The sequence below is a fragment of the Lampetra planeri genome, chromosome 7 (assembly GCF_965212315.1).
Source record: "Lampetra planeri chromosome 7, kcLamPlan1.2.h2, whole genome shotgun sequence".
NCBI lineage: Eukaryota > Metazoa > Chordata > Hyperoartia > Petromyzontiformes > Petromyzontidae > Lampetra > Lampetra planeri.
Genome location: NC_136113.1, coordinates 16701875 through 16723244, shown reverse-complemented (window position 1 = coordinate 16723244; position 21370 = coordinate 16701875). Strand labels below are relative to the sequence as shown.

The following is a 21370-nucleotide window of genomic DNA, read 5'->3' as shown; positions in this document are numbered from 1 at the left end:
TACGTTTCTCAGTTGGCTCAAATGTTGATGAAGCATTTGCCAGTCAAAATATTGACCCTTTTTAGGTTTTTTTACTTGCTCAGCGGAACTAAAAGTTTTCACCTTTGCATAGTGGCTGATGCAGTGAGACAGTAGCACGCGGGCATGCACGTGTGTCGGTCCGCGCGTGCAGGCGTGCTGATGGATGCCTTCCTGCTGGCGACCTTCGTGGAGAAGGCCCGCCTGTCGTACGTGTCGCTTGGAGCAGCCGACCGCGACCGCAAGCAGGACAAGATCTCCACCGCCGACATCAAGGTGAGCGTAGTAGGAACCAGCAATAGCTGGGTGGTTAGAGCAGGAATTAGGAACCGGATGGGTACATTATCATCATCATCAGCAGCCATTCTCCTTCCACTGCTGGATTTAGCCTTCCACATCCCAGCACCACCTCTCACCATCCTCCGATTAAAAAATCCATTTCAACCCAGCGCATGGAATAATCCCATTGCTGCATGGCCACGGTGGTCATGCGAAATCGTAATTGCTGGATTTCATATGAATATGTTTTAGGAAGAAGTGGCAAATATGGACTTAAAAGTTATATTTTATACCCTCTTGTTCTAACAAAAGAGTGTGTTTACTTTTTTGCGCATTTCTTTTAAGTGCTTAAAATATTGCCTTTCATCCCTGCACAGTCAAGAATCAAATTTGTGTGCAAGTAACGTTATTTTTTTATATTTACGAATTACAGAGAAATATTATGTGAAAAGACAAGAACAACTTTTAAGAGTTTTTTCTTTTGTCAGAAAAGATTCCCACACTAAATTCCCACTCTGAGAAAGTGGTGGCACGCCCCCAAGAAGTGACATGTATTCATTTCGAGACGATGGCCGTGGCCCTATGGGGTGTGCCTTCTGATTCCCCAGGCCACACAAAAGGGGGGTTAATAGCCACAGCCCCGGTGGTATCGCGTCTCCAGCGAGCCACGCGCCACCCGGCTCGGCAAAGCGTCGCGCTCCAAATTGAGGTTTTGTGTCGCGGTGAAGGGGGGGGGGTGTCCCAACACGCGCGTTTGATGCTTTTGTGTCTGTAAACAGAAACGGGGGAGCACTCTTCCATCACGGAGCGGATGTGTTACGACATTTCTTCCCTTACAAAATCAATTTTCTGCCTCTCTGTCACATGTCGTGGCCGCGGTCTGATGTGTCAAAACGCAATTCCGAACTCAATTACGAAAATTTCCTTCTGAATTTCGCTCGATTTCATGCCTTTTTTTCCTCTCTCTCTCTCTCCCACTCTCTTCTAATCCTAAAGAGCCGATTCTTTCCCAGTTTACCCAACACCCTCCCCTACCCAACCCACTTCTACCCCCATCAGCGCAGCTACTCCCATCTTCCCACCTTCTGTGTGCCGGGACGTGATCATAAGCGGTCGGTGTGGAAGGCGTCTCGGGCTTGGCTGCTCGTGCGCTGGAAGAGCACTTTAAATCGGCCGGCCATCGCATTTCACGCTTCTAAATGGTCCCTTTGGTGGTGCGGCTCTCCTAAGGCGCGTGTAAATCCCGCGGGGACAGGCGGCTGCCGCTTGGGTTTATTGATAGCGGCAACACGGCCAGAGCCGCCAAATTACTTTGAACGGCGATAAAAATATATATTAGTAAAGGAAGCGGGAGAGGAAGAGGGTGATTGAGAAAGAGAGACGAGGTGAATGGATGGAGAATGAGCAGAGGGAGCAACAGAGGGAGGATATTAAAACAGCAAGAGAGCCAGAGAAGAGAGTAAAAGGAGGTGAGGAAGGCTGGCAAGAGTCAGAGAGAAAGAGAGAGGCGGGATGGAGCGAAGATGCTTAGTAGATTGAGATATGAAGATGGGGAGAAATAAAAATATCGAGAGAAAAGAGAAAGAGGGCAAGGAGGGAGAATGATAGCGGGAGGCAAAAAAATCCGAGTGCTTGATGTTTAAACGGTACCGTAACAGAAGCATAAAATAAGGCTGTGATCACAAGTCACTGTTGCCTTTAATTTTCCACTTTTTAATATGGGGTCGCGACGGGGGGGGGCTCTTAATTTTTTTATTTTTCCATCCGTTAAGTAAAAAGCACTGCCACACCCGACGTTGAGCACGGCTGCAGTAACGGCGGCCACAGCAGCAGCGACGTCCCCCCCCCTTATTGGGCCCTCTTTCCACTCAAAGTTTGGAGCCCCCCCCGTGGGCCTCTCGGCCGCCGTGAAATTGGCGCCGCGGAAAGGGTTAAAACGATCGTCTAATCCGCTGACAGCGCGCTGATTGCACGCGGCGACAGTGACGGCACAGTGCCGCAGGAGAGATTCGCAACGCCACTCACTCTCCCCTAAGACTCCTGCGATGGCCGTGGATGCCGCTCGTTTGCATGGCCTTTGGAAATTGCCATAAATATACACGGACCGCGACGTGTGGTGTGCGCAAGCGCTTTATGTCGCAGGGCCTTTCGTACGGGAGTATCTTGGTGAAATGCCTGAGCGCAGAACTGGACGTGTTCTGGTTTTATATTTATAGCAGTTGCTGGGGTGGAATAAAAAAAATGGAGCACGGGCGCTGAATCATTTCTACTTTGTCACAGTGGTTGTTGCTGTTAATTAATTACCGCTAATTTATTTAGGGGGTGGGGCGCGGGCGGGGGTGGAGGGGAGTAGTGGCACAGCGATTTGCAGGGTTTAGTGCACTCTGCCGTGAACCTGTCGACCTGTGTTCGATTGCCGGCCACGGCTAATATCAGTTGCGTGTGAGATCTGAACTGTTCCTAGGTTTCTCCTTCACCAACCCACACTAACCAGTGGGGTGATGTATGTTCAATAAATCATGAGAAGGCCTATCTCCAGTAGTGGATTGACAGAGGGTTGCACTTGTTTGTGATTTATTTAGTGGGGTAGGTGTGGTTAGGGTGGAGTGAAGCTGTACCGCTGCAGCACTTTGCCAACGAGAAATTAATATATTGCTTGCACCAGCTATAAAGTGTATGTGAAAGACCATTCACATGTGTGGGCCATTGTAGTTAAACTGGGTTCTCAATTGTATTGAGATCAATGTCTCAGCCTGGTCACCAATGATTGCAACAAAACCCTGTACATTACATTTACTTCTGCACTTAATTATCCTATATTGCAGCTCTGAGAATTAAATATTGCAATCTGTAACACAGGGCATTTCACTGCTCTGCGAGAGATCCAAATGGATTCTCCTGATAGCAAATTTGCTTAAAGTTGAGGGAAAGGCAAAAATTTGATTGTACATCTCGAGGATGCCAGATGGTCATCCAACTTGAGTTGCGTGCGCTGTGTAACACAATCAATGCGGAAGGCACAGGCGAAATATAACCGCTAAGGTCTAATAAATAATAATTAGTGAGTGTTTCAGAGGTTACCTCTGTTTATTTAACAAAATTATATTTGGATTTAGTCAATGTCAAAATCAGCTGCAGCCAGTTCAATGGCATTGTCAAAAAAGTAGTTGTGCTTCAAACATGGGATTTGTACAGGATATATTTAAACTACAAGTACTTAACCCATGCTTCCCATGCAGTCAGAGCCAGGTCAAATATTTTCCTGCTCAAATGAGCATATGGGAGTGCTCATCCACATTGGTAGCCCTAAACCATGGTGGAAATTCTCCATTCCAACAATGAAAACCAGTTAACATCTACAGCCAATTTACATGAAGGCCTCCTCCACACCGTATCGGTCATGGGCGTTGTTTGACCATGCTTATGTTGTAATTACACTCATGGGGTAAACACAATTACATAAGCGGGAAAAAATTATGATGAAAATTAGATAAAAATGTATGAAATCGAGTTATGACACCGATTTGTATTAATCGCATCCCACAAGGATAAATCTTATACGTGCTTGCGCTGCGTCTGTGGCCGTCTGGAATGCTCTTCCATCTGATATTAGAAAGCCACTGGAGCTATGCACTTTTAAATCTATATTTAAAACTAATTTCTTTAGAACTGCTTTTTGTGTTTAGTTTGTTGTCCTTCCCCCGCACCCCCGATTAGCGTGGTTGGCTACTTACAGTGCGAAAGAAATTCAACATACAACACACTGGTGGCAAATTTCAGTCGCTCAGTCTCCCCCTCTGCCAATGTCCGCCCCTTTCCTTCCCGTGCATATGGAAGGTGTCGTCCGTGGACCTGCCAGCCTTTGCTCTCGGCGCTGCTACCGCCCCCCCGGGTGGGCCCTCGCGGCGCGTGGAGTGGCACGTGTGCGTCAACGCGGCACAGGACCTGGCGGCGTGCTGGTGGGCTGGAGGTGGCGGTGGCGCTGGGCCCGGCGTCCAGGGAGCGTGCCCCTGGTCGCCCGTCGCCACCGACTGGGACCGCGCCAATCTCCTGCTGCTGTGCTGTGCCGCGGGCCGTCTAGAGGTGCGTCTGCCGCAGAGGCGGTGTCAGGGGCGGCACGAGTGAGAATTTTCATTATTTTTTTTTGACCAAATTATGGTGTTGGTGTCGTGGCCGTGATAAAAATTGTCTATTCGCAGAGCAGTACATCACCCAGTTTGTGTTAGAGAACAGTTTGTGGAAGTTGATGTCGTGGAATTATTCCCGAGATCCCTTAAAGTAAGCACTGTACTTGCCCGCGTGCCCAATTTTAGAGATTTTCTTTGCATGTAAATGGAAGCAAAATTGTAGTTGAGCTAAAACCGTCAACTTTTATATTTGAAAGCCCAGTCTAATCTTGGGTTAAGGCCTGGATTCGAACCCAAATCCCATTTTTTACCTTCATGTAAGATCTGCAGCGTCCACCATGAGGATTTCTAATTTCCACTGGTCTTGTGCTATACTACCCACTGCTACCAAATTAATTTAAAAATGTTTTTTAATATTGACTTCCTTTTTACGTCCGGCCTGACTCATTCTGCCTCTCATAAAGTGCACAAGGTGCTTCAACCTTCATCTGCGTGTACGTCCTGCAACAACCGCTTTCACCTTTGCAAATCTCCCCAAGACTCGTCACAAAATCATTCACCCTTCCGACCAAATTTTGGGTCATAATTATATTTAATTATAAAAAGTTTTTGTTTTATTGGCACCGTTTGATTAATACTGTCTAGTGAGTGTGTAGTTTCTCGTCTGAACCTGTCCAATTCTTTTTCCGACCACTGGTCCAAAGAAATACGTCGCATACAATCTCCATCAGTCAAGAGTGATCAATTTACTACACGCACGATTCAGTACATTTATTGTAAGCTTTACAAATTATTTTGATCAATGAATCCGTGAATAATTACTAATACCGACTCATTTTCCCTTGTAGCCAACCAGGGAATACAGAGCATGTACCCGTAGCAGTGTCTCACCTGCTTCAAAGCCTACCACCGCACAACTGCCACTTTCTTGTGTCACGATTCGTGTCGCTCACAACACCTGCTACGCATTTCTCCGCCGTTTTTCACACTGCTTGCCATCTTTTACGATTCTGCGGTCTTTCTAATCGCACCGAGCTGAAATTTCCTGCCAAAACCAATGGCACTTGCCAGTTGATTTAATTTAGCTCGGGAGTTTTTGAGTCGATCGATGCGTGGGGTGGTGGGTAAGTAATTCGAGGAAAAACAAACTCGCAACGCAGGATACATTAAAGTTGTGCATCAGCGATCGCGGCAGAGACTTGCTTTTGGGCCTTGCTTTCACATGTGACGCATTAACCCCCCCCCCCCCCCCGCCGCAAAAAAACTTTGCTTTAGCTTGGCAGTGACACCCAAGTTATCCCAGAAAACCACTCTATGTCTCGGCATAACATTGCCCAGTACATCCAGCATCGGCAACATCGGCGTACCGATGTGCACTTTGCCATGATGACGACGGGTCACGTGGCCGCGGTGCACGCCTGCAGTCGGAGTGCATCGCGGGTGCCAGCGCATGGCACGGACTTTGAGGTTATGGCAGAACTGCGATAAGTGACAGCGAAGTTGTGCTCAATCCCAAGTAGTTAAGTTAATTTGAAAGACTTTGACTTGATCGCCTTTCAGCTGACGAGCTTCGTCAGCCGGCAAAATTCCTCCGCCCTGGTGGCTTTCATGCCACCGCGACATTAATTGGACTGTCAGCTGAGCTTGCGCAAGCCCACCGCTCGCCTTTCATGACACGCTCAAGGCCTTCGTGTGCTGCACTAAAAGTTAAAAACTGCGGAGGGTCTTTTTTCTAGAAAATAAAAAAACACCAGAAGTTTTAAACTCTGAAGGCACAAGGAGGAGAAACCTTCTCAGCGTGCGGACGTGAAATGCTCGCCTAACGAACTTGGCGCTTAACAATTTCGCCGTCGTGTTTTGCTTTCTCCCCTTCACCGCTAACTGCGAGCGTTAAAAGCGTTTCGTGTAATCAATGCTTGTCGTGGTGCGATTTTAAACGTGAAACCTCAATTTCAGCCTCACTCACATGGATGGAGTCCATTGAAACATGGCTCTTGAGGCCAATAGCAACCAACGTTGGATCAGTATGAAAGGGAAACTGTTTACGTGCACCCAGCATTGTGTCCCTTAATAAACCGCGTTCAACAAAGGGTGACCAAAAGCGTTAACTAAAGCGCACCGTGTGGCACTGTCAAAAATCCCAAACTTAGCTCCAGCCAGGAGTAGGGGGAAGGATTCCAGAGTTATTTTCCGTGTGGCATTAATAGGTATTAAACATTAGGGTATAATCCCCCTTAATAAAACCTCGTCCCGTGGAGGCACCCATGAATTACACCCCCGTCGGCCGGGTATTAATGCTGCTAATCTGTCCCACGAGGCACATTTAGCAGAGCTTCTGCTCTTAATGGCATTTGGGTTAAGTGCATCGCTGTAGGTCTAGAATGGAGATGTGAAAATATATATATTTATATCAATCAATTAATAGCAGCCCCTTTGTGGCAAGCGACTTAAATTTTAGTCCTGTAGTTTTGGCGGCGGTGCGCCAGTCTAATTCCACACTCAACGTCAATTTGTCATCCAGCACTGCGTCTGCTTAATTAACACGAGAGTGCCCGGAGGAGGAGCTGAAGAAATGCTTGCCGGTTAGGCCAACCACTGTTAGAGAGGCTTTCACTTAGCAGCAGAGATTTGTGGCACGGCACAACCCGGGCATGCAGGGTGACGGAGAGAGGCGAGGGGAGCGAAGGGGGGGGGGGGGAAGCAGTGAAGACTTGACGGTGGGGGGGGGGGTGCTTAGTTTTTTAATCAGCCCGGCACTACCTCAGGAGGGAGGGGGCGGCCTTTTCCTCTCCAAACAAAGTCTCCGTCTCCCATAACCCCACCGTGCTCTTCTCACCACCCCTCACCTTGCGCCCTTACCGACCGCTGTGACGGAGCCCCTGGGCATCCCTCCTGGCTCTTGGAAAATGTCATGAGAGGGGCCTATTTGTGAGGGTGGTGGTGACGGTGGTGGTGGCAGTAGCAGTAGTGGGCTCTGAGTGTAGAGAGATGGGGAGTAGGGAGTGCGAAGTGAATTAGGGTCCCGGGTGAGAGCGTATCATTCCAGGAACATTCGGCGGCTTAAGTCTATCGAGAAAATGAGCTCTGTGGCCCAATACGTCAATGGTTAACGTTGAACTTAGGTCGCAAAGCGACGTGACGGATATGCATTGTATGCTGATATATACACACACCAGACCCTGCCTGTGACATTTCATGGGGTAGTCTCCTGTGGACACCCAAGATCCCACATGACCCACGGAAAAACTGCGAATCCAAATTTTGTATTAAGCCTTCACATTGCCATGCAACTATCCGCAATCAATTCACGTGATGGGGAATGCGTCTCGTCATGTGACCATGCAAGCACAGCGATGGACAGACAGGTAGACGAACACACGGGCGACTCAAGAAGGCGCATAGTGGTGATGGCTGTGGTGCCGATGTCATTGTTGCTGGTGCCGACGGCCCCAGGTGCTGAGCTGGGTGTGCACGGATGGGGAGCCCCTGGACGTGCGGTTCAGCTCGGGGCAACCGTACCAGCTGTGCACGGTGGAGCGGCCGTGGGGCAGCGCCACGGGGAGCGCCACGGCCGACGCTTGCCTTTACGAGTGCACGACCGCGCGACTCGGTACAGGTACTCGCCGCAGATGATCCGCCCCGCTCCACAACCGCCACCGCCAGTGGCGTAGCTCGATTGGCATGGGCCCTGGTGCAACTGCCAATGCAGATATACAGACGTTCAGGATGTTAGTTGCTTTGCAGTGATCGTGCCTTTGATCCCGTGTTGCCACCCCGTGCCCACCGTCAGCGGGCGGAAGTGGCGGCTCGTGGCTGCAGCGCGTGTGCGTCACCACCGTGCCCTTGCCGGCGCCCGCCATCTCCTGCAGCTGGGGCCCCGGGGGTCAGCACCGCCTGCTGCTGGGCTGCGCCGACTCGCAGGTGTGGCGCGAGGCAGGCCGGAATGACGCGTTGCGCACGCCGGCGCGCACGGTGGTTCTCGCAAAATGCGTGGACAAGCACAAACGTGCGGCGATACTTGAATGCGCGGCCAGGTTGTTCCTAAGCAAGGCGTGGTCATAAGCGCGTGCGCTCCTGCAGTTATAAAAACGCAGCAGCAGGAGTTTCACGCTTTGGGAGACAAATTAAAGGAGTGGGGTGAACTTAAACGGAGTAAGAGCCAACCCACCACAGGTGTCAGCGTAAGAACACTTGTCAGCCACTCGGATTATGTCAGGAAGCTCATGTCAGAGCACCAAGCCAGCGCTACTGAGATTACAATTGAAATCCTGAATTAAGAATAATTTAAGTAAATGTCGGTGACAGTGCGGAAGGACTATGGCACATTTAATCCTTGATTGGTAAAAAACTATCCCAGGGGAACTACTCATATCTTCAAATTCTGTTATCCACAGTGCAGTCTCGACTTTTACTATCATTGCTGCAACTTGGCAACAAATACAATAAATGTATTATTTAAGCAGTTAACACGTCATTATGAACACATCCACGCACACAAGAACATCACTGCGGTGGTGGTGCCAGACTAGGTACACGTCAGCCCACGTGGTGGGGCTGCACTATGGTCGCCAACCAAGTGCGTTTACACAAAATGCCCACCGTCGAATTAAGCTGTCCCGGTGCTGTCCTAACCGCCCCGGGTCGTGCCGCCGGCCCGCACAGGTGGTGCTGTACGACGCCAGCTGCCAGCTGAGCCTGGTGGCACAGGCAGAGGTGCGGCCGGAGATGGTGGCCTGGCACCCGGCGGGCGGCGTGGTGGCGGTGGCGAGCTGCGAGCCGGCGCGCGTGCAGTGCCTGGACGCGGCGCTCACCCCGCTGAGCGCGCAGGCCGCGGCCGAGGAGCCCGCGCCAGTCGTCGCCATCGACGTAAGTCCCGGGTCGCTTGCTCGCTCCCTCGCTCGTTCATTCACAGACAAACACGAGCATCCCAGACCGTACAACATATAAAAATGCAATTCCCGATCCACAAATATGAAGGAGACATCACAGCGATACACTCCGCTGCTCCTAACGCGGTTATGCGGCTTGACCACCTTAATGTGAAATTGTAGTTTTTGCTCTGCATCTACATCATCCGTATGAAAGATGAAGATTTAGCCTCAAGCTGACATTAAATGGTGAATGTTGTGGCAATGTTGCTCCAACAGTGGCGTCCGTATTGCCTGCAACATTATTGAGGTAAAAGGTGGACATGGCACTGCAACGCACCCTTCCCTGTTTATGGTTGTGAAATAAATAAAGTTAAATGAATTACAGCCATTCTCAATCTACCAATGTATGAAGTCCACTCCACGCCATACCAATCATGGAGGTTTATTAACCATAATGCGCCTCGTGGGTCAATTGTGGGTTGGTGATGACGAGGGAGTGCAGGACCGGTTCCTATATCGCGCGCCACTGATATTATCCATGGATTAATATATAATACAAATATAATTGTGTATTTTTATTTCTTTATTATTGTTATGCACAAATCACAATGACAGCACGGCGCTCGTTTGGGAAGTTGACTTGCGCTGCTCGTGGAGGTTGTTGGTGACAAATGTTGGGGCCCACACACGCCCCATGCCCCCCCCACACCCCCCGCATGCTCTCACATAGTTGGATAAATGTCATAAAATACTTAATCCGCCAGGTGCGGCCGCCACTTGGATCGGTACTCTCAGGGTGACGAAAAGAGAAACGCAGAGGCCTTTGGGCTCTGCGGGGCGGTGCGGCAAAAGACACCGTGGTTGTTCCAATCGGCACATCCGCCGAGCGTTGGCCGCACAGTTCACAAATATCCCATCGGTCGTTACCAAAATAACGACCCCAGTGCAGAGTTGTAAACATCAGCACTGGGAAGGCAAAGGAGTCTGGCGTGGTATTGGCCACACCACCCCCTCGTGAGCTACAATAACCACAGCAGATGCTCACTAACTGCCCTCGCTCATATAGTCTTTATGGCTAAACGGGAGGTGGTCTGTGTGTGTCTTTGTATTTACGCGTGTGTGTGTGCATCAGCTGTCTCAGTGGGTGCGCTCGCAAGGTGGGCTAGCCCGCCTCGAGTGGGCTGCGGCCGCCCCGTCGGCCCACGCTTCCAGCCGCCCCGAGCCAGCCGACTCGCTGTTCGTGCTGTTCTGCGCCGGCCCGCTGGGCGTCCTCGACTTCAAACCAGGTAGACAGGCGGGGCGCGGCACTTAATATTTAATGCAAGGGCAGAGCAGGGAGAGTGCGGGGTGGAGGGGAATGGAATTACCACAGTAAACCTGTATGGTGGTGCGACGACCGTGTTCCAAAATATTTCGGAGCGCGACTTTATGGGACAACCCCATGGTACGGTGCGAGCCCAGTAGGGCGGTTGAGTGTACGGTAGCTCAGAACTATCCACCAGCGCTAAAACAATGAAAACGGTGGCCTTCTAAAATGGTACGGCAGTAAGGCGACTTGCCAACTTGCTCACTGGTTTTATCCTTGGTATCTTGAGTGCAATATAGAACTGTCACTATATTATTGAAGATCAGCAGTGGAACAAAACCCATAAAATGTAAAACACCATATATGTACAAGTGAAGACACACATTGTGCTTGTGAGCATGATTCCTTCCACTCTTTTGAGCTCTAACCCACTCACTCACCGAGAGATTCAATACAACTGTGCCTGCGAGTGGCTTGAAAGAAAGGAAAGTTGTAAATCCATGTGTGCGTGGTATTAATGTGCATCACGCCATGATGTTCACGCTTACAGGTTCCCAGGTCACAACACACAGACCGCAGCGCACAGGCCACGCCGCCACTAAGAGACGAGCAGATCACGACTTTAATTGGAAACGATCCCTTTTAATTGTACGCTGCTTTTTTGTATCCTTCAGTTTTTTCAATCACTCTGGCGCCCGCTTTCCTTCCACTCTCCAACTCTCCCACTCTCCCCTCTCCTGCATTTCCTTGAAGGTTTTGAGCAGTTCCAAGGCAATTAGCCTTGCCCTTAGAAATCTGCGGAAGCAAATTACTACGATTCGAATTACATTTGACAAGGGGGATCTCGGTATCATCCTGTGCTCTATTTCAACTTACTAGTCTTTTGCCCGTCCAAAGACGGGTGTATTGCAGTAAATCTGAAACTTCCAAGCGGAAATCAGACCGTGACGTGATATATTCATCGCATCAATGTGCGTGCATTTTGTAAGGGCGCGGTGACACAGACTTGTTTCATTTTAAGGTTATAATCCCTTGTTCATCACGACGTCCTTTTTACTTTGATGTCTCAACAGCGTTACGGAGACCGCGTGACGTGAGGGTTCTGCCTTTGTAGTGAGGGTTGTAAGTTGACGCTGAGGAGACGGGAGGAGGCGCCTCGGCCCCCCATGTGGAGTGACGTCACCCGCTAATTATTATTAATGGGGGGGGGGGGTCGATGTGGAGGACGTCACCTGCTCATGATTATTAATTAGGGGGCTGGTCGACGTGGAGTGACGTCACGAGCGTTGCACACAGACATTCTTGGCTCATTATAGTCGGTAATAATGGGGGGGGGGGGGGGGTGTCCATTTCGAGGACGTCACCTGCATATGATTATTAATGAGGCGGGGGGGGGAGTACTCCATATTGAGTGACGTCACCCGCCCATGATTATTAATGAGGAGGGGTGTGGGGGTGTCCATTTGGAGGATGTCACCTGCTCATGAATATTAATGATGGGAGCTGGTCAGTGTGGAGTGACGTCACGAGCGTTATGGACAGACATTCCTAGGTGATTATAGTCGGTATACCGTACATATAGCAGTCAATGTTGCGATGCTAATGAGTCCGTCTCATTAGCATCGCGATGGCGCTGGTGAGCTGTGGCCCCGTGTTGCCATGAACGTGCCGCTCGGCGCGGTTACACGTCTTTATTTAGCGCAAGAGACTCGTGCGGTGATGTGCACCGTGCGATCGTGTCGTCCCATCGGTTGGCACGGGCGGCTTCAGGGGCTGCGCCGAAAAACCCGCTCTTCATTTCCCCCGCACCCCTGAGTCGACATTGAACCCCGCTGCGTGCAACGTATATTCCAGTGTTATTATTTCCTCCCCGTGCCTTTGAAGTTTAACGATCCGCGATAACGCACACGCAAAGGGGAGAGAAGCGAAGGGGTAGGAATGGTTTCATGCCGAAGGCAGATGGCGATTCCGCAGATTTCTAGTGACCCTGGCAATTAGCCCAATCCCAGCACGTGCTGACAGGACGAGAGCCCGCCGTGCCACCGGCCGCCCTAATTGGGGTGGGTGTCTCGCCTTTGTGCTCTGCCCCTTTTGGATGAGGCCACCCGTTAAATGAGCAGCGGGGCGAGGAATCTTAATTGTGCGACTCTCGGAGGGGGCCCGGAATAAGACGCACCGCGCCCCGCCACCCAGGCACCGTGGGGGGGTGGGGGGGCGGCCATCCACTCTCTTGAGTGCGGGGGGGGGGGGTGCCCACGACTTCTCGTGATCGCTTTGTGCCGGCGCTCGCTTTTGTCCGTTTTTGAAGAGCGCATTGCGAAAAGGGCCCCCGCGCGTGCGCTCGCTTCGCACGCAGGGTTTACGCAAGTCGCGCTGCGCGCCCCCCCCCTCACTCCCCCACGCCACCCCCCCCTCCTGCTCGTTTGATCGCGTTGTGATTGACGGTGGAGCTCCGTGCCGTTTTGTCCGACGTTTTAACAAGAGGGGACGGGGGAGGGGGCGGATGAAGTGCGCCGCCCTGCAATGCGCCCGCAGTCTCGCCGAGCTTTTGTCGGGCTGCCGCACTCCAGAGGCTCGCTCTGCGCATTCCCCTGAACTTTAACCCTAATGAACTCGCCGCTGCCCGGTGCCTGCCCCCACGCCCTATCCCTTTCGGCGCGCTACCCTGTTCATCGCTTACTCGTTCTCTACGTTTTAGGGAACCTCTTCCCCCCGCCCTGATCTCGCTTTCGGCGTCGCGTCCTCCCACGCGTCCCCCACCCACCCCCCCAACCGGCCCTCGCCGCCACCATCCCTTCCTCCTCACCCGACTAAGTGCCGCCACCCCCCCTTCCGCCGTCGCCGCGGCCGTCCCTCTGCGCGTCGCCAGGCGTGCTGAGCGGCGGGCGGCTGGGCGCCGCAGAGCTGCTGCACGAGCACCTGCGTCGGGGCCGCGCCGGCGCCGCCGTGGGCCTGCTAGCCAGCCTCAGCTGGGACTCGCACGGGCCCGAGTGCCTCGCAGGCCTCACCGCCGTCGCGGACCGCCTCCTGCGGCAGCCGCTCACCCCCGACACGGAAGGTGGGCGGCGCCTACGGCGCGATGGGTTCGCACGTCGTCGCGCTCCCCCGTGCTCACGTCGCAAACGCTTTTCACCGTTTGGTGTGTCACACACGCAAGGGCGTTCACTCACCTTTTGTACTTTGACTCACCAGTTGATCAAGATAACATTTCATTTGAGCAAAATAATATCATTTAATGCCAGTCAATCATGTTTTTCACTGTCAAATCATGACGATTTCAGAGTGGCCCTGCACCTGGGATGTTTGCACAATTTCGAACATTTCCGGCCAATGCAGCGGTTAGCGCGCTGTGCTATGAACCTGGCAACCTTGATTTCGATTCCCGCTCACGGCCAACACCATTGACAATTATCTGAACCGGTCCTGAGCCTCCTCTAGGTCGACCCAGCCTGAAATGAGTACCTGGTGCGGTGTATAAACATCCCCTCGTGTGCCGTGTCAGTCTTCATAGCTGCTACTCGCTAACAGCGCTTGCCCCGACTGTCTGTTTGGACAATACGCGAGATCTTTGTCTTTGTTCCGTGTCAGCCCTGCTGGAGTCGGCGCTCGGCACGTTCTACGCCCCACGGCGCGCTGTGGCCGACTCGACGGTGCTGGCGTACCGTGACGCGCTCTGCCACTACGCACGCCGCTTCTTCCACCACCTGCTCAGGTGACGACGCCTTCCGGTGAAGTTCGCCACCGCACCATTCGCCACGGGGACGGGGAAGCCTCGCGATGGAGCTCCCCCGTCACCCGCGAGTCACCGAGTCGCAGTTACGGAACGAGCGGCGCTTACGGATCAACGGCGATTGTGTGCCGAGCGATTTGCGAGTGACCGGCCGTGTGTCTGCTGCAGGTACCAGCAGTTTGAGAAGGCCTTCCTGCTCGCCATTGACATCGGCGCGCGGGACCTGTTCATGGTGAGGGTGGCGCGAGGAGGCTGGGCGGCTCAACGGGGGGGGTGGGGGGGGGCGGGGTGTCCATTTGGGGGGCACCGAGCCGGCGTTGCCGGGACGATGCCGCCGGGTTCATTTCTCATGTTCCGTCTTGAATGTAAAATAATTCTCACGTGCGATGAGTTTGCCGATTTCAACCTGGGGCATCAGTGGAGCCATGAAAAATAACGCTCAAATCCTTGTTCGTGGTTTGTAATGGTAATAACATCGAGATGTCAAGCCTGCTCAGCACAGGCTTGAAATCCGATAGTTAAAAGTAGCCAGCGACAGATAGCACTGCTTGCAGTAGAGCAGATACAAACTCACGCATTTAAAAAAAATTCAGCAACGTCACACGAATGTGGAAAAAGGGACGGAAAGGAGTTCCATAGTCGGGGAGCACAAAGGAGGAGATCTGTTCCATCCTGCAACTTGTTCGTTGAGTCCAGGATATTCATCTCAATCTCCTCCGCAAGTCGTGAGCTCTCACTAAGGTTGGGTAGAATCGCACGTTCCGGCGACACGTTGGGAAAGCACGTCAGTGCGTCCCACTTACATGGGGTCACGCTGCTGACTTTCTGGATTTCTAGTGGGCTTCCCTGACTTCTAACCCTCAACCCCAAATGCGCGCCGTCCACTTAACGGTGGACGTTAAAGGTGCCGTGACGTCGGTTACAGGACCGGGCCGTTGTCTGCCGGCGGCATGGTCCAAATGTCAAACATTTCCTGCAAATTATTATATTGAAATGTACATGAATCATCGCTTGCTACTGCGAAAAACGTGAGGCTTCCCTGAGTAAACACGTATCCTGCACCGTATTCCTTACCCCAACCCGAAGCATTAACCCGTAACCCTGTAGGCCCGACCGCCTCCCCTCCGTCCCTGCAGTCCGATGCGTTAACCCGGTCGCTTGCGCCGCCCCGTCCCCCAGGACATCCACTTTGCAGCGGCGGCGCGGGGCGAGCTCGCGCTGGCGGCGGTGGCGAGGAGGAAGGCGGACGAGGTGGACGCAGACAGCATCACTGCCGGCGTCGGTTAGTCCACCCGCACGACCGCCCCCACGCACCTCCCCGCGCCGCACCTGCTAGCGCCATGCAGCCAAGGTGCAGGATCGCCCACGTAGCTCGTTCTGTGCCTGACACGCGGACAACGAACGAATCGTGATGTCACGACGATGTCATGGAGTGCTTCATTTGGGGCGGCATTATAAAAAAGTGGAAATTCGATTTGAGCCTTTCAGGCAGCTTATAAAACAGCACATGTTTGTAAATAACAGCTTCGATTCAAGGTTATAGATACTGCTTCCATAAACAGGGTTTACATAAAAATTATGGATATTCATACCGTCAATCCATGATTTACGGACCTTGTGCATATCTGAGTAGAGGACCGGAGTAGAGTACTTGAGTGCCATGCGGGCCTAAGTCAGAGGTTCCCAGCCAGCGGCGGTCTCGGCATCGACCACCACTGGCTGGGTGCGAGTGAAGGTCCTGCCCCTTACTCTGTGGACCAGAGGTGACTTGAAGGGATTTCAGAGGTAACTCTGTGATATCTGCTTCAATGGGCCATTCTGTAACACTGCTCTGTGAGATCAAATAGATACTTCATCACATGATGCCGATCGCACAATCGGAATACAACTGTAGAAATTTTACAAAAATGTTCATTAAAATCAGGTGAATATAATCATCAAATATCCCCCGTACTAACGTGCTCGCTGGTCTGCTGCCACAGAGACTGTGGACCTGCTGGACAGGGCGGTGTGTGACGAGACGGGCCGCGCACTGCCAGCGCCACCGAGCGGCCGCGTGGAGCTTCCCGGGCTGACCAGGGCGGTTGCCGCGGAGAGGAGCCGGACGGGGCCTCGCCACTACGACACGGGCGGCAGCCTGCGCGGCGGCGGCGGCTCCGGCAAACACGGCCTGGAGCCGGCGGAGCCCAGCGCGAGGTGGGGAAGGAGACGGGGAATGGCGCCGCGTCGCAGTCGCCACGCTGGCGGACGGCATGGTTTCGGTTATCGCTTAGCCGGAAATGTCTGTCGCCCCCGCTCGTGCCCAGGCCCGTGGGGCGGAAGCTGGGGGCCGAGCTGTCGTGCGAGCCGTGCCTGCAGGCGTACGCCGCCGCTCTGCTGGAGGACCCCGCCGCGTGGGCACGTGCAGGTACGACCGCTCGCGGCCACGCTGTTGCTGCATGGTTTCTGGACCCCTGCCACTCCTCCTGCGATCCGCCTTCTCGCCATCGACACTTTTCCTTCGTCGTGTGCCAATGAAGCCGCTACACACTACATGCGCCCTGGTGATTGGCAATTGCGGAAAGCTGTAGCGTGGGGGGGCGCGAGGACTGGACTTGAAGGAGTCCGACGTGGAAGAGACACGCGGTTACGAGAGACTTGCAGGGAATGTAAAGACACAGATGACCAGGGACACACGGGAACAAGTTTCATGCAGTTAAGGCTGCATGTTGTGAGTGACCGAAGGCCGTGCACAGACATAGTTCCAACACTAGCACACACTGGCCTACTCTTTCAAACATGTCATAGGCTCTTTAAAGTCTGCTTTACCACTGACGGGCGACAGGCTTTGGTGTCGCCACAAGGCGTTACCGGTATTTGAACTGTCAAACCGTTGCAATCTACCATTTCGGTGGCGAATGCACACACCACTAGGCTACACAGCCACCATAAACAGAACATCATACACAACAAACACCGCTACAAGTGTAATCCCGGGAGATTAAAACAAATTGGATAACAAATCTGTCCATTATTTTCTGTGTGTGAGCTCGTGTTTATATGTGTTCCTTGTTTGGCTAAATCCCTCATTCCCCCCGTGGATACGAGAGAGGAGAGTAACTCGTAATCTTCCTCCCGCAGGAGCGGCTGGCGTGGACGGGCAGGAGTTGGGATCGGAGGTGAGCGTGGTGAGCAAGCGCAGGGAGCGTGCCCCGGCTCGTGCGGGGCGTGCGGTCGCGCCTGCAGACGTGCGGGCCCGCGCGTCTGCAGCGGGATTACGCCGTCACACGTCGTCACTAATGTAGACTCTAATAGCCCGTTTCGTGGCACATCCAATTATGTGGGCGCGCTAACTTACTGTAATTAATAGTGCCAGCGTGATAAATTCTGCACATTTTAAGTGCGAAAGTGTCTCACCTGGAGTAGTTTAATGGCAGAGACAGTCCCGTCGGTAATAGTCAGCCAGGAGCTTAAATGCTCGTTAAAGTCGTCATTTTTGCGCTCCCCATTATTTTTAGTTCCTCCGATTGCTCGCTTGACGTCGTCGCTTGCGTTGAAGCGGGGCCGCGGAGGGCCGAGGGGGCAAGATACCCGGCGGTTGTTTTGCACGTCACGTTGTAACATTGCAATGTTTTTAAAAAGAGCATTGACGTAAGCTTCTGTATAAGTTTTAAGATCTCATTTCATCAACATTTTATCTGCCCCATGCGTTGACCCACCGTTTTGATCGCTGGTAATGTATTTGAGGATTTAAAATGTGGAAATAAAACGGTTGACATTCATGTTTTTTTAAACAAGAGGAAAATAAAAAAAATGGACCAAGTAAACCCGTAGCTGGGAGCGACATTGATTTCCCTGGAGAGGGACCGGCGTGGGCAGGGATTAACACGCCGCCTTCTGTGTCCCCACGCCGCGCAACAGGGAGGCCACGCCATGGGGACCCTGCAGGTGGTGCACCTGGGCCTCGCCTGAGCCACGCCTGGGCCTTGTCTGAGCCACGCCTGGGCCTTGTCTGAGTCACGCCTGGGCCTCGTCTGAGCAACGTCTGGGCCCCTCCGGGCCTAGACCCGAGTCAGACGCGGAACAAAACCCGGAGCAGGCCCGGACCAATATCCGAACGAGACCTACGCACAGACACCAGGCTGGACCAATGCTGGACCCAGTCGTCCTGAAACAAAATGTTTCAGGACTCGGATAGAGATCTACGTTTGGCTTTGGACTCGAACCCAAGGTGGACTTGTTTTCCAGAACTCGGCATGTCTACAAGCGCTCGTCTGCACAGCGCCATGACACGTGCACCACAACACTGCAGCACCGCGCCACGTGGAGGCTGTGTCTTGTCGGGCATCATCGGCCTTTTACTGCAATGTGTACGTAAATATTCTCAGAGCGTGCCGGTACCCCCACACACAAACACACACCCTCCTCTGTAGTCACAAATCTGTGCACGAAGAGTGGATTACATTCCACGTGTGAGAAAAGATTTACATTTGTCTCTAAGAACATGGGATGGGGTTTCATGGCTTCAGCCCGGCTGAGGAAAGCAGACACGATCGGGCCTAGGGTTTAGCAAATAAATGTAAAAATATAACGGGCGGAGTTGTGTGTGGCATTACAATGACACAAAGCGCAAAAGCTTCCAGCATCGGTCCACCTCTAACGGGCTCGCTGGGTCCGGCGAGACTGCAAGATTAGCGGTGGGCATTCGTCTTGCAGACAGACAGAGTGAGCTCGTGGAGAGGAGCAGAAAGGTAAGAGCAAGGATGAGCAAGGAGAAGCAGAGATGAGCAAGGAGAAGCAAGCTGGAACATAAATACATGGCGAGGAGCAAACGGGCTGGAATGGGCTGAGGAGCAGAAGTGAAAATAGATGGGCATGGATGATCTGGGGAGGAATGGGAATGAGCGGGGAACCAGGGAGGAGCAGGGGGAGCAGAGAGGCAGAAGGAAAGACAGGGAGTGATCTCATTCCGGGGGAACCGGAAGGTAGAGAAACGAGGAGCAGGGAGGAGAGAGCCCTGTTGTGCAATATTTGAGAAATCAAAGTATTTTTTTACTCCATTTTTGTAAGCCTCATTTCGTATTATTTTATACGTGCACGTGTACATTTCAAGCTGAGCTGTCATTGCAACGTTGTACTGTATTGTAATTGTCAGGGATTCTAGTTCTCATTGTAGTCATGTGTTTTTTTTGTGTGTCTCACCTTGGTGTTGTGTGTGTTTATCCGTCCTCATTCGGCCCGAGACGCGTGGGCTCACGTGCGCTCGCGAGCACGCGCGGGATTGCGTCTCGCTGTCCGTTATGCACGGACGAATCACAAAACCAGGCCTCCCCGTGGCTCACGCAAAGTCCTTATTTACACATGCAGTTTTTACCACGTGCACTGGCCCAGTGTTTAATGCACTGCGCGCAGGATACTCGGCCACGAGTCCATCTAAAACATCACCCTCCGGTTTGTTCGCCAAAAAAAGTGAGCATCGCATCTGTTCAGCCGATGTGGAAGTACGGCCAACGAGCGCGGGACTCGGGGCCGCCTGGCCACGGCGCCGTGCGCATCGCCTCGTGCGTGCAGCGAGCGGGGCTCAACGAACGACGCGTGTCAACCACCCGGAGCAGAATGAAGCCGGTCCGGACAGAATATCTGAAACGCCTTCTTCGCCCTGGCTGACCCAAACGCACTTGTCGCTCTGTGTATGAATTTATATGTGGATTTATGTGGCGTGTGTACCCGTGTGTGACTCTTGTGTCCGTGTGGGTGGCTTTGCGGTAAATACCGTTTTTGTCAACAAGTGCAATCCACTTCATTTTTTTCTTCTCAACTGCAGCGCCGTCAGTGTGACTTCCATTTGTGTCCAAGAGAGAGCCCAGTGAGACTAAGTCTCCTTCCCGCTCCGCGTGGCGCAGTTTGGCGTAATCGTGATCAGACATTGCAGTTGCGCCCTCCCCGCAACCGGCGCTCGTGCTCACAAACAACTCCGGTGACCTGTGCACGCTCGTCATTGAATTCTGGCCAAACGCCGCACCAGAAGTGAATCGGATTTCAATATGACCTGGGCATGCACCTATGTTGACTCGGCCTAAAAGGGGGGTAGCTAGCAGAGTGTGAGAAAACGAATGGCCACATCGACATTTTGCTGGCATCACCACCCCACCCGAGGGCCGTATCCAGATGTGATAGGCGCTCGCTAACAACCTTCGCGACGGCCGTCTGTCAGGCTCAGCGGGTGCTGATTATACGTGTGTTGCTGTGTGGGTGTGTTGAGATGTTCTTGCGTCGAGAATGTACATTGGGCTTGCTGTTGAAGATATACACAAACAGAATAAAGGTCGCGTTGTGACTTACGAGTGGCTGTTGGCGTGTCGTTCCGTTCGTGCAGAGCCAACCTCCCTCCCCGTGTCCATTACCTCCACTCGCTGTCAGTTAGCCAGATGGGAGCCCAGGCATTGTTTTGTTTGCAAGGGCTCTCTGGGAAACCGCGTTATGATTATTAATGGCAAGTGTTGGTACCGTTCCACGGAGCGAAGGAGGGAGCGTGCCAGAGAGGACCGCCCATTGAGGAGATGGAGCGATGAGATTAGTTCATGTGCAGGAATCGAGTGAGTGTTGCATCGCGTGACCGCGAGGGATGGCGACGGCTTAGGGAGGCCTTCGTCCAGCAGTGGATAGACCATGGCTGATGATCACCGTCAACTCTTGGACATACTCCGTGTTGCTTCTTCACGATACGCCCACTCGTGATCCGATTCGTCGATTATTTTTGATAACATTGTGAATGCAGCATGTCTATTGAATACATGCATGAGTAAGTTGGGTTAAGCAATTAAAGTTTACGAATGTTCTTGCAAGATTCGATCCACGTATCATGAGTTTAACAATCGTGATGACTGAATTGTATTGTTACACCCATACTTGGTGGGACATTTTTCAAACATGTCATGCATGATCCTCATCGAGAAGTTAATACACGCTGCAGTATTAATCAGGGCGGCCGCTCGATTCAAACCGTGGACCTCTGCAACAATCTGCGAGCCCGCCAGCGCCGGGCCACGTGACTGCCAAA

At 52.5% G+C, this 21370-nt stretch overlaps 1 protein-coding gene across 5 annotated transcripts in view; it reads left to right on the top strand.

The window, feature by feature from the left end:
* The window catches only part of WDPCP (WD repeat containing planar cell polarity effector), a 42360-nt gene extending 21709 nt beyond the window's left edge, over positions 1–20651 (top strand). For 3 of the 5 annotated variants that reach the window (XM_078596577.1, XM_078596578.1, XM_078596576.1), the window contains 14 exons: positions 173–294; positions 4135–4380; positions 7878–8040; positions 8215–8345; positions 9087–9290; positions 10428–10581; positions 13471–13659; positions 14190–14313; positions 14500–14563; positions 15511–15613; positions 16314–16527; positions 16638–16738; positions 17452–17498; positions 18232–20651. In XM_078596577.1, the coding sequence (XP_078452703.1) occupies positions 173–294; positions 4135–4380; positions 7878–8040; positions 8215–8345; positions 9087–9290; positions 10428–10581; positions 13471–13659; positions 14190–14313; positions 14500–14563; positions 15511–15613; positions 16314–16527; positions 16638–16738; positions 17452–17498; positions 18232–18282 (1913 nt within the window). In that variant the 3' untranslated portion in view covers positions 18283–20651. Of the gene's footprint in view, positions 1–172; positions 295–4134; positions 4381–7877; positions 8041–8214; positions 8346–9086; positions 9291–10427; positions 10582–13470; positions 13660–14189; positions 14314–14499; positions 14564–15510; positions 15614–16313; positions 16528–16604; positions 16739–17451; positions 17499–18231 lie in introns of all 5 variants that reach the window. The other 2 variants (XM_078596580.1, XM_078596579.1) reach the window with 2 other exon arrangements.
* The last annotated feature ends 719 nt before the right edge of the window (positions 20652–21370 follow it).